This window comes from Physeter macrocephalus, chromosome 16 (assembly GCF_002837175.3).
Source record: "Physeter macrocephalus isolate SW-GA chromosome 16, ASM283717v5, whole genome shotgun sequence".
NCBI classification, from domain to species: domain Eukaryota; kingdom Metazoa; phylum Chordata; class Mammalia; order Artiodactyla; family Physeteridae; genus Physeter; species Physeter macrocephalus.
In genome coordinates, this window is record NC_041229.1 from 88,287,673 (window position 1) to 88,300,547 (window position 12,875).

The window sequence follows — 12,875 nt, forward strand, 5'->3', positions numbered from 1 at the left end:
ACGTCCATACTGTTCTCCATAGTGGCTGTATCAATTTTCATTCCCACCAACAGTGCAAGAGGGTTCCCTTTTCTCCACACCCTCTCCAGCATTTGTTGTTTGTAGATTTTCTGATGATGGCCATTCTGACTGGTGTGAGGTGATACCTCATTGTAGTTTTGATTTGCATTTCTCTAATGATTAGTGATGTTGAGCAGCTTTTTATGTGCTTCTTGGTCATCTGTATGTCTTCTTTGGAGAAATGTCTATTTAGGTGCGGAGACCTTTTAAGAACAAATTCATCAGGAATGTCACACCTCAATCAAGTGGCCAGTTTTCCCCAAATTAAAGTCAGGGTTCATGGTCTGTCAATATGAAGACCATAAATCAGAATCTTTTCTATTGAAAATGACCCCTCAGAATAGACATATTCTAGTGAAATCCCTCGTCATCACAATCTACAATTCTGCCTGCCCTGAGTGTCCGTCTGCACTGGTGTGGGCTGGACCTGAGTGTCTTCTTGGTTTAAATTCTCTATGGGGCATCGATGTGGTTTTGAACGCCCCTCTCCAGCCTCAGTTCTAATGTGGCTGCATTTTGGCAGTGGGCACAAGTCTCTGTTAGAGGTTTGGGTTTCATGAGCTTTCCCAGGAGCAAGAGTGGCCAAACTCTGACACAGAAGCATGCTCTTGCTAAACATGCCTTTCGGCAACTATTCCACTGATGATAGAAAATTAGGAAAGCCTGAGAAAGCCATGATTTATTTGTACTGGTTCTTATAAGAACCTATACAAGTAGTTTCTTAAAAGTGCTTTCACTTTTTGGTTGGCTGGTGGGAGTGTGGGGGGGGGTATGTGTAGAGGGAGGGGTCATTGATGCTTTTCTTCATTTAATCCGTGAATATTTGTGGACTCGGCCAGGTTCTGGGGCAGCCATGGAGGTGGGTTGTTCTTGCCCTTGGGGAACTTATGGCAGAGTGAGAATGGGGAACTGAATAGGCAGTTATCATACGGTGTTCTAAGTGGGGTGGTGGCAGAACCCAGAGTGCTGGAGGGCTGGGCACATGATTAAATTGGGGAGAAAGCCACGCCTCCTTTGAAATCTACGGGATGAACAGGTGGGAATCAGGTAGAAAGGGCAAGTGAGGATATAAACATCTTGCCACTACTCTCTCCATACCCTTTCACCCCTCCTTCTTCCTGGGGGGATTTTTTTTTTTTTCTCAGCAGAAATAAATGCTCAGAGATGAGGTTTCCGGAAACAAGAGATGAGTTATCTGCAGCTGGCCTGAGGCAGGAAACTCACATTTTCCTTCTCTCTCCAACCACCCTGCTTCTGTTCTTGTTGGGAGGGAGGTGTCATGAAGGAAACCCCAGAGATTTTCAAGGAAAGAGGAGGTTCCAAGAATTGAGCTCCGTCTCTGACAGGTCAGAGTTGAAACGTCCTGGTTCTGAGTCAGTTGGCTGTCTGAGGCCCGGAAGGGAGCTCCACCTCAGATGCTTCCAGCTCTGTGAGGGAGTCTGTTGACTGTACTGGGACCCACAGCTGCGGACAGAGCTGGGAGGGGAGGAGAGGAGAGGAGAGCCCAGATGGAGCCCACAGGCTGGCAGAAAGGAGCAGTCGGAGTCAAGATTCGGTGAGGTAATAAGAACAGTAGACGTCAGCAGAACATTTATTTAGTACGTGCCGGGCTGTGTGTGTTAACTCTTATAAAACTCACCACGCCCCTATGAGCCGGGTGCCACTGTATCCCTATCTTACAGATGAGGAACTAGAGGCACAGAGGACTGGAATAACTTGCCCAGAGTCGCAGAGCTAGTTAGTAGCTGCCCTGGGACTTGAACTCGAGCCTCCCATGTTCCTCAACACACAGTAAGTGGGCTGCAAGAGGCACATGCCTGGCATTGTCCAGATTTAGGCCTGATGCTCCTGGATGTAGATTCATGAACAGATCATCAGATTTGTGGCGCATTGTCTTCTGAGGACCCTCGTTTGGGAGGCCTGCAGGCGAGATCTTCTCTTTTTGGCCCAGGTCGCTCTGCCTGGCCGTGTGTTGATACCTTGTGTCTGCTCTCGTTGAGAAACAGACTCATCTCTGGGGGCAGGAAGAATAGTTGAAGGGAAGTAGCGAATCAGAAACCTCCGGGGTTGGCCCATGAAGTGGTCGGCCCGCACGGTGTTTGGAAACCTGGACATCCCACCTAAAGATCCAGGCCTCTCTGGAAAGGCTACGTCGGGCAACGCTGCATCTGGAACCTGGTCAGTGGGAGCGAGGCCTGGCTGCTGGCTTCAGTGGAGTTTGCCGCAGCCTCACTGTCTGTGGCCGTCCGCTTCCCTCACTCATCTTACCTGCCTGCCCCTGTGGGGGTGGCGGTACCACTGCCTGATGTTCAGGTGGGCCTCTGTTTGAGTTGGGATCTGCCAGCGTATGGCCTCAGGGAAGGCTCTGAGCATCAGTCGCCTCATCTGCAAAATAAATTCCTACCTTAGAGGCTATTGGAGAATTCAAGATGCTTTGTGCCACCTGCTTAGCATAGTACACGTGACATAATTAGGAACTCTGGAAATGCTTTTTGTTGGCTTTCTCCATCTTTTTCCCTGTCCCCACTGCCACCCACTGGGGTGCAGAAAACAGAGAGGTGTGAGAATCCTGGAATTTTATGTGAGTTATGCACGCAACCTCCGATGGGCCCCCATAGAATGGGCCAGCAGAGGAAAGGGATGTTTCCCTGTGTTACTGCTTAAAAGACGCCACCTCCTTGAAACGTGTCCTATTGCAGAAGCGAGGTGGGTGATCTCAGGAGGATTTAATGATCAGGTTGGACAGGCACTGACTGACGAGCTATAGCGTCAGGCCCCGGACCCTGAGGCCCCCTGCTGTTCCTAGACCATGAGGATGTCTGGCTAGATCCCACCAAAAGGCCTGGGTACTTGCGGCAGCCCCTGAGTGCTAAATGGCACAGAAATACTTCACAACTGATATGGTTTTCCCACTCGTGCTGGCTAAACTTTAGCCCCGTGACACCTGTCTCCAAGCTGTTTCATTATCCTTTGGGATTTTGCTGCCTTGGGGCTTTCCCTGTGCACAAGAGAGATTGTGGCTCGCATCTAAGGTGATTTCTCTGCATCATTTCTGCCACTCCATGCCCTGCCTGCCATCTGGTCCTCCCTGTACCTCGTAACCAGCTAGAATCCAGCTTGGGCTGTGCCTCGTTTACCTTCAAGCCCACAGAAGTGGGAAGTTGCGTTGACAAGATGGTGCGGGGTGAGATGACGGTCTGTGTAGTAACAGGAAATCCTGTCATCTGGGGTGGTGTCTCACCCAGTCAGCCTGGAGGAAAAGGGGGTGAGATAGTACAGATCAGCATGTGAGTGGTTCCCCATTTCTCCTTATTACCGCCCTTTTGGCTTCTGACTGAGCTTCATGCCCCATTTCCCTTTTGGGTTGAGTCCCACATAAGCATTCACTTCCCATTACTCTCAGGTCCCCACTTCCTTCTCTTTCTAGCTCAATGGCTGATGGTGGTGATGGTGGTGATGATGATGGATGGTGGTGACGGTGGTGGTGATGGTGGTGATGGTGGTGGTGGTGATAATGGTGATGGTGGTGGTGGTGGTGATGGTGGTGGTGGTGGTGGTGATGATGGTGATGGTGGTGGTGGTGGTGATGGTGGTGGTGATGGTGATGATGGTGGTGGTGGTGATGGTGATGGTGGTGATGATGGTGATGGTGGTGGTGGTGATGATGGTGATGATGGTGATGGTGATGGTGGTGATGATGGTGATGGTGGTGGTGGTGATGGTGGTGGTGGTGGTGATGGTGATGGTGGTGATGATGGTGATGGTGGTGGTGGTGACACTTGCCGAGCCTTGCTGTATGCCGGGCACTGGTCTAGGAACTCACCGTTCAAGGATTAATTCGTTTAGCCCTTGCAATAATCCTGTAGAGTGGCTACCCTTACTATCCCCAAATTCCAGTTGAGGAAACAGGTACAAGGGACTAAACTGTACAGTTAACTTGCAAAGGTTACTGCTGACCACAGGCTTCAGACCCAGGCGGCTGCCTCCAGACCCTCACATTCAGTGAGACTTCTCTCTTCTCCATCCTGAGCTTGCTGCATGCCCTCCTCAGTAACCTCTGCGATTCCATTTTCTTGTGTATAAAAAGCGGTTTTGTTTTACACTTAAATGAGGAAATACATATACGTTGTTGACAATGGTGCCTGGCACTTAGTAAGTGCTCAGTAAACTTTAATTGGGAAAAAAAGCTAGGCTCCATCCTAGGAGCAATTTGTTTTTTGTTTATTAATATTATTTGCTCCAATATGTAATTACTTTCCTGTTTCCTGGGAAGAGACCCGAGGAAAGGATGGAAAAAGTGGGAGGAAGGCTGCCGGGTTCTGTGCCTCTGAGCCCAGGAGGAACATATGTCCTAAGTTTTGGGAATCGGGATTTCCATCTCTTCTGTATCTAGGGAACCACAAGGCACGGGCTCTTTGATTCTGTTGTCTTTCTTCTGCTTTTCTCTTCTTTCTCGTGCTTTACAAGCTAAACTGGCAAATGTAGTGAGGAAGGTTATAGGGTGAGTGGTCCCTCTGTGAATTTAGGTCTGTGCGTCCCTAATGCCTTGATACTTCCCATTTTTTGGACAAGATGGTACCCCTGTCTCCTGAGAGAGGGGTCCCGATGGGGAGGAGTCATTGTCTGAGCTCTTCCATCCTTCTCTCCTAGCACCTCACACCACATCTGACACAGAGTAGGTTTTCAGTAAACGTTTGTGATTCGATGAATTAACTCATGGGGTCCCGAAGTTCTATCAGTCACCCTTTCCTGTTTTGGAGGGAAGCTACTGATGAGTTCCCCCTGGAGATGGTACCTCAAGGTAGAGGGGCGGAAAATCCCTTTCTCTCAGTTCAGCTAAGACCAGGGTAGAGTTTTTGAGAAGTACCCTTTCCTTGGAAACCAAGTGCAAGCAGAATAAACACAGAATATAGAAATAGATGGTGGATCTCGCACTGTGACTCAGCGGCAGACTGTTCTCAGCTTGTCTGGGACAGCTCTGTCCTCTCCTCACCCCCCTCTCTCTGCATTAAGTTCTCAGGTTACCAGCCTGGGGTGGGTTTGCATTGGCAGATTCTCAGGACTTGTGGGATTCTCTGTTCCCCTAGGACAGTCTGCTTCCTGATATTGTGCCCTTGATGTGGGAACGCACTCCCACAATTCCTTCTCGGCCTCAAGCCATCTGTTGGTAACCCTGATGGTGGTTATTGTTAATTTAAAAAATGTTTTTTAATGTTTTTGAGTAGGATGTGTTCACAGTGTACAAAAAATTTACATATATAACGAGATATACATTGAAGAATCTCCCTCCCTTGTACTCCAGAAACCCAGCTCCTACTCCCCTGCCAAAGATAACTTTTATTACAGTAGTTTATTGGTTATTCTTCCAGAGCTTCTTTATGCACATATGAGGAATATTTGTGGAAAGGCAGCTGGGGATACTTGACACTTTATACAAGGTCCATAGACTGGGGTCTAACGAGGTGGTTTGGTGTCTCTAGCACAGCGTTTCCCAACTTCAGGGGATAAAGTTTGCTCAAGTGTTTTGTTGCCCTACTTAATTTCCAGTAACAGCTTCAACCTTCTCCAGCCTCCTACTTGGGAAGATGGAGAGGAGGAGACACAACCCAGTGCATTTACATATAATTTTGAAAATGCATGTGTGCTTTGTGTGTTTAAAAATCAAGGTACTGAAAAAAAAAATTAAGGTACTGTATATTTCAGTTCAAAGGGCCTCTTGGAAACCAAATCATAGCTATGACAGAACAGCAAGTTAGAGCAGATTTGACAAGTGAATTTGTTGCTGTCGTGTAAATAAAAAATACATATATTTTCTCTTCCCTTTTCACCAGGTAACACATTATACACACTGTTCTGCATCTTGCTTCTTTTTGACTTAATGTAATGTAGATATTTTCATATCATTACTTAAGAGCACTTCCTTATTCCCCCTTTTTTTTTATGGCTACTTAGAACTTCATTGTATGAATGAACCGGGTTTTTATGAGTACTTTATTGGTGCACATTTACGTTGATTCCATATTTCACCGCAGCGGAAGTGCTGTACACGTATGTATTGACCTTGTCTAACTCGTAACATGTGCAGACAGAAATAAGACAGGATTTTGTAAGGAACAGGGCAGCTACTGATTTACCCACCCAGGACAATAGAATGTTGACTTAAATGATCAACTAGGGTCTATTCTGTTCTGATAATTCTGTACAACAATACCTCGTAGAGAGGGTTTTGAACATGGAATTCTCTTACAATACCTGGTTATAGTCTATTACATTTAACATAGATAAAGCAGATTGCCACACCTGTGTCTGGTTCCGCTTCAGTAAAGGACTGAGGACCACTCTTATCAGTGTAGTGGGAGCACCTCTTCATATCCTGCTTCTTTATTCTTATCCATCACCATCTTGCTGCCCCTGGTATGGCTGCTGCTAGCTGCTGGGTCCTTTTTGCTATGCCTTTGTCTTGGCAGTTGCAACAAGTTCACTCTTTAATCTCTGCTCCTTTATCAGCTGATTTCTACCTCAAGCTTTGTCTGCCTGTAATGCTCTGCAGAATTCTGGCCTTGGCCGGGGCTTGCTGCAGTCCCGGCAGTAACATAAGGGTGATGTACCGTTCCTGTCACTGCAGTCTGCAGCCTTTCCGCCCTCCCTGATAGGTAGGGGAGGAGACCTCTTGGATTTCTCAGTTGTGTAGCATCACGATGCTGCCGGGGTACCACCTGTCTAATCACGTCCAGCCCCAGTTCACGATTGTTACTCCTCCACCTTGCTCCAAGTGGGTTTCCATAGCTCTTGACCCTGAAGGCTTACCTGTACTGATGACCTCTGTCTCTCTTTCCATTTTACCTGAAGCGTCTACATGAACACAGTGTCCTCCCAGCGTGGCTTCCTCGGGACACCAGTTCCATAGCCTGCATTTTAGTCTCAGAACCGTGTTGACCCCTTAGCATTGTAAGTGCCCAAGATAATGCTTAAGAAACTCTGTTAGTAGTAGCCCATGATGAGGATTTGTTTTTCCACTTTTTGATGAAGCTTGGCTTCTTCACCTATGGTTTTGAGACTTCCCAGTGGCCATGAAGACTTTGTTGGGAGGTGCTTCTCTTTCCAGCAGCCAGAAGCAGCCTCCCTGCCTCTTCCTGTTTCAGGGCCTCCCTCTGGGGCTGCCCACTTGATTCCTGTGTCCCGTCTGAGCGACGCCTCTGGCCTCGAAGACCAGCCATGACCCACCTGCTCTTGGCCCAGTGACAGATGAAGGCTTCCCTGTCTCTGTCAGACCCACCCACATCTGGGTGAACCCCTGGGTTCTGTGGATGGGATGGCCTTCTGAGAGCCTGCCATTCACTTGGATCTCAAAATGCAGTGTCCACTACAGATACATTTTCTGTCCTGGGAAAAAGAAGGTATCTTCCTTGCTCAGCATGAGTTTTCAGCTTTCCAGGGCCCTTTCTGATGCAGAAATTTAGATCATGGATGTTTCTTCTTCTTGTGACTCAGTCTTATTGTGTCTATCTTCTGCACATTGTGACATCTTGTTGTAACTTCCTGTTTATCCTACAGCAACACGTGAGAATGCATTTTTTGAGGAGTTAAAACCCAGCAAGGTATCGTCAGAAGCTTGAGCGTTTGCTCTTTAGTAACCGTGTCCGGTGGGATGCGTAAATGAAATTATTGGAAGTCCTGAAGACTTTTTTTCCCCTGGATTCTTGGTTTTAGCTTCCTCACCTTATTTGGATCAAATTAAAGAAAGAGCAGTAGGGATAGTCCCATGATTTCTCTCAGGGAGGAGGAGGTCTGGTGCCACTACCGCCATTTTTTATTTTTATTTTTTAAGCACTTAAGACTCTTTGCACTTACCTCGGGAGTGTATCAATTAACCTGCTAGCTCTCCACACCCCTCCCCCCAAGGATGTAAGCTCCTTGAGAGCAGAGACCTCGCCTGTCTTGTTCACTTCTGCAAGCCTGGTGCTAGAACAACGTCTGGCTCATAAAGAGCAGCTGAATAAATGTTTGTGCTGGATAAATAAAATCGATCTGTTCTCCTTTGAAGGACTTTTAAGTCCCTTTGGGATGGGCAGTAAGGCCACTGAAACCATGGCACCAAGCTCAATGTCTCCGATGGCTTTGGAGGCGAGACTGGGTAGGGTTATGCAAAGAGATGTTGAATTTGCAGAAGGTCTGGGTTTGAATCTTAACTCTGCCACTGACTTATTTGGAAGACCTCTGTGAGCCTCAATTTCTTTATCTGTACCCAAGAGATAATAATTGCTCCCCAACACACACACATACTTTACAATCCTTGGGTGAAGAATGTATGAAAAATGCATTTTAAAACGTGAAGTCTGCAAATGAGGGGGAATTACAAAACCATGGCCTTTCTCTTCCTTATTTTTTGCTGCACATGAAGCCAGGTGCCCCTGCCTGACTCCACCTCTGTTAGAATTGGGATCTCCTGTGGCTGCGCTCTTGGGATGCTTTATCTGTAAAAGTGAGCTAAGGAGCAGATGCCTTCTAGGAGTTCCATCCGCCCCAATTCCCCAATGACCTTGGTGGGGGTGGGGTATTACTAGGGCCTGGGAAAGCACACTTCCGGCTCAGGCCTGGCCTCGGCCCTTGTGCCACTGGCGAGCACGGCAATTCACCACGCATCCGGGAACTCCAGGAGCTATGGCATCAAGGGCTGCTTGACGGTTTTTCTCTCTTTCCAGGCGGCTGCTGAAGAGTGAACTTGGATCGTTCATTACAGACTATTTTCAGGTAAGCTGTGTGGGTCTGAGCATGTGTTATATTGTGCACATGGGTACATGTATCTAAAGGGGTGACCGATACTGTACACCTGGACGTGCCTTCAACATCCAAAATTATGTATCCCAAGTTCCTGCTACGTGCCGGGCACTGCAGTGCGGTGGCAGTGGAGGCGTACAGGGCAAGCGTGGTCCCTGCTCTTATGGAGACTATAGTCTCAGACAGCGGTTCTCAGGCTTTTTGGTCTCAAGGGCCCCTTTACGCTCTTAAAAATGATCATTTATTTGGGTTATTTTTATGTATTTTCACCATATTAGAAATTAAGCCTGAGAAAATTTACTGTGTGCCTTAATTCATTCAAATAATAAACCTACTACATGTTAGCATAAATGGCATTTTTATGAAAGATAACTTCTGACAATAAAAAAATAGGAGAGTGGTATTGTTTTATATGTCTGCACATCTCTGCCTGCAGACTGGATCCTCATATCTGCTTCATAGTCAGTCTATTGTGATATTGCCCGTCTGGAAAATATTGCACCTAGTCTCTGGAAAATTCGACAGTACACTCACAGAGGATGCAAGGCAAATAACAGCTTAGTGTTGTTAAGGAAATCGTTTTGACCATGTGGAAAAGGTCAGGGTGATCCCTCAGGGGACCCCAAACCACGCTTTGAGAACTGCTTTCCTAGTGCCTTTCCCTCCCACTCCGTGTATGGTGCCTAACTGAGTGTAATGCTATGTCCCTTCAGCCAAGTTCTTTTTTGTCACTAAGCCTCTCGGTCTGTTCTGTTAAAGATAGAATTGAATCAGATAAGCTAACACCCCTCCTGCCTAGACACCGTTGTTATGCAGCTAATGAGTTCAAGATTCCAGGTGCAGTCAGGATGGTTTCTAATCCACTGACACGAGATGCCTTCCTGACCCCATCCAAAGGCCCGTGGTGGGAAGTCCCCACACAGATTTTTTCAATAGTCAATACTATAGTACTGCAGGATCCGTGGTTGGTTGAATCTGTGGATACAAAAAAACCTCAGATATGGAGGGTCAACTATAAATTATATGCAGATTCTCGACTACACGGAGGGTTGGTGCCCCTAACCCCTCGCGTTGTTCAAGGGTCAACTGTATACACATTTGTTATTCTAAAGCGTAATCCATTCCTTTTAATGGGAAGGTGACATAAAAATCCATAATAAATTGATTTCAGGTTGGTGATATTATTCTGTATCCCAGGTGAGCATACTTTTCAGACAGTTTAAAGAGTTTTTAGCTTTTAAAAACAACACAGGCATCCTTCCATTTTCTTCCCATAAATCAGGAAGCTTAAACTTTTATGTGCACTTTAAAAGAATGACAAATGTCAGTTGTTTCTCTCTCTCTCACACACACACACACACACCCACACACACCAGAAAATGACCACTTGGCCACTCTAAATCTGGACAAAGCAAGACCCAGCAGAAGCCTGGAATTCAATCAGGTCAAATGTCTCAGCTGCGTAAAAGAAAACTGCTGTCCAGGGAGAGACAAACAAAGATTAAAAAAGAGATAATTAGTCACAAATGTGAATCATTTCAGTTGCCCTTGACTCAAAGATCAGTCTTGTCCTCACTCTCTTCTCTTGCTGTCTCTAGTGATTGAGTTTTAAATCCAACTACAGAGAAGTGGTTTTTCAATCCCTCCTGGTGAAACCTGCCAACCCAGCTGCCTTCCTCATTGACATTTAAAATAGACAGGGTTCTGTGTGGTTTCAGTCATGTTTGAAATGTCAGTCATGTCTTGGCTTTGGGGGCTACCCCTCGGATGGATGGGGAAGGGCATTTGGGTGGGGATTTATTTATCTGGAAAGCCCTGAGGTTTTGGGGGCAGTAAGTGCTGCTTACAAAGTATGCCAGACACTTAACAGCTGGTAACCACATGTCATTTTTTATCGAGTGCTTAATCAGAGAAACTGCTTGGTGAATATTGAGTCTCTTTCTGGGGGTGTGGGGTATGAACTGGTTTTCACAGTTTTGAATCTGGGTTTTTCCTTAGTTTAAGGTGCTAGACTGGAGAAAAGCCTATCCTAGACACTGTTTATTAAAATGTAGGTTTTAAGTCTCATGTGGGCACAGAGCCTTTTTAAAAAGCTGTTTGGTTCTCCAGTCCCTAGAAATTACCTAGCACATAGTAGATGCTCAATAAACTTTATTGGGAGAGAGGGAGGGGTTGTCCACCACAGATACATGAGAGATTTTAGGAATTGCACACAATGGTATTAAATAACATTTGCCTTTGTGGTGTTTCCTTTCCTTATTTTCCTTTAGCACTTCTGATCGTGCCAGGGAGAGTCTTGGTTTGCGCCCTTGTGTCTGTTACACTTCTGCAAGACTTGGTGATCTCTCTTGTTTAAGGAAGAGAGAGCAGGTTTCAAAATTAGTGTCTTCAGCTAGAAGCAGTGTCTAATTAGGATTACATAACATCATTTTGTTGGCATTGAGTTGATCCTTGAGTTACATTCTATTTATGGTAAATTGTGTTGCTGTGGTTTCTTTTATAAACATATTTACGTTCTTAAAAAGTGGACTGATTGAAGAAAAATAGTATACAAAGAATAATAGTGTATGTGGCCCTGGCTGTGACCAAGTGGTGAAGGTGGTTCAAGAGAGACTCAGGTTTGGAAAGTCCTTCGCTAGGCACCCTTGAAAATGGGCTGGTTTCAAAGCCACACCAAGAAGAGCTTTTCAGATGAAGAGGGAAATCCAGGAGGCAAGGCTGATAGAGGTCACCTTAGCCTTCACACTCAGCTATCGGAGGTAGTTTCAAGAGGGAAAGTCAGAATGGGCTCCAGAAAGAACATTCCTCCAGCAAGGAGGAGGGAGGAAGGTCTGGGGACAAGTGAGGAACAGAACCAGGGGGGTGGACAGGTAAGACCCAAATGCCATGGACGTGTCTGTTGGGGAAGGTGACGAGTGGGTTCCTCCGTGTGGAGGATGAGATGGCCGCCCCCCGCCCCCCGCCTGGACATCTGGACTCAGCAATGAGGTCTGTGTCCTGGGACCCAGACCCCCCCACCCCAGAGATTACTACTTGTAAAAGCCATCACCGTGGCTCTGCTTTTGAAAGTGAACATTCTCCTTTTGCAGCTTTGAAGAAAGACTCACAGAAATATTGTCTTCAGTGAAGAATAATGAAAATGACCCGAGGTGAGGGCAGGGGCAGAGCAGGCGGAAAGATGGTGCTTATCTTGTGTCTGCACGAAGAGAAGACAGGCTGTTTGACTGACAAAAGCACAGATAGATTTCCATAAGACAGCGGCCAGAAAAATCTTTGACATTTCCAGTATTGATTTTCCTTTTTCCTCCGTCTGTTTTGAATTGCACCCGGAAGGAAAATTGGGGTTTCCGGCAGGAACTCTATATCCTAGAGACAGCTCTGCGGGATAATTAGTTCCTTTTATCTTTGGAAATGGTTGACAGGAAATGCTCTGCATTTTTCTCTTACCTGATTTAGGTGCCTTGGTGGTCTGGGGCCTGGGGATGGGAGAGGTGGCAGATCATACTTTCTGTGATTCTGCACCTTCTGGTTGTGTTGTGTCTATCGAAAGCTTTTCCCCAAGCCCAGAAAGTTAAATTATTTTTGGTGGAACTAGAGTTTCGATTGATACAGAGACTCAGTGTGTAGTCAGTGGCTTTGAATAAGATAGTACCTAAGAAAAGGGGAAATTTGGCCACCATACTTGTCAGTAGGGCACGGATGATGTAAATGTTTGATGTAAAGCTTTCCATCTACTGCTCGTATCTGTGGCAGTTACAAGAGGCCACTTTCCCCTTAGCTCATCATTATCAGAGAAGATTCGTTAAGGGCGTGTGGCATGTGGCAGGGAGCTGAAGGAGAGACCCACGGAAGCATCCTGGTCACCATGGAGTTTGAAATTGAAGTGCAGGGAGGTAGATGCATCCGTATAGGGAACACACGGCATCGTGTTAACTGAAACCCTGAGTGGATGGTAAAGGCTTAAAAACAGGCCCAGTGGGCTTCCCTGGTGGCGCAGTTGTTGAGAGTCCGCCTGCCGATGCAGGGGACGCGGGTTC

At 46.5% G+C, this 12,875-nt stretch overlaps 1 protein-coding gene across 1 annotated transcript in view; it reads left to right on the forward strand.

Moving 5' to 3' along the window:
- The window catches only part of PRR5L (proline rich 5 like), a 72,002-nt gene that overhangs the window by 27,105 nt on the left and 32,022 nt on the right, over positions 1-12,875 (forward strand). Inside the window, exon 4 of the mRNA XM_007106873.3 lies at positions 8,763-8,811. Within this exon, the coding sequence (XP_007106935.1) occupies positions 8,763-8,811 (49 nt within the window). The remainder of the gene's footprint in view (positions 1-8,762; positions 8,812-12,875) is intronic.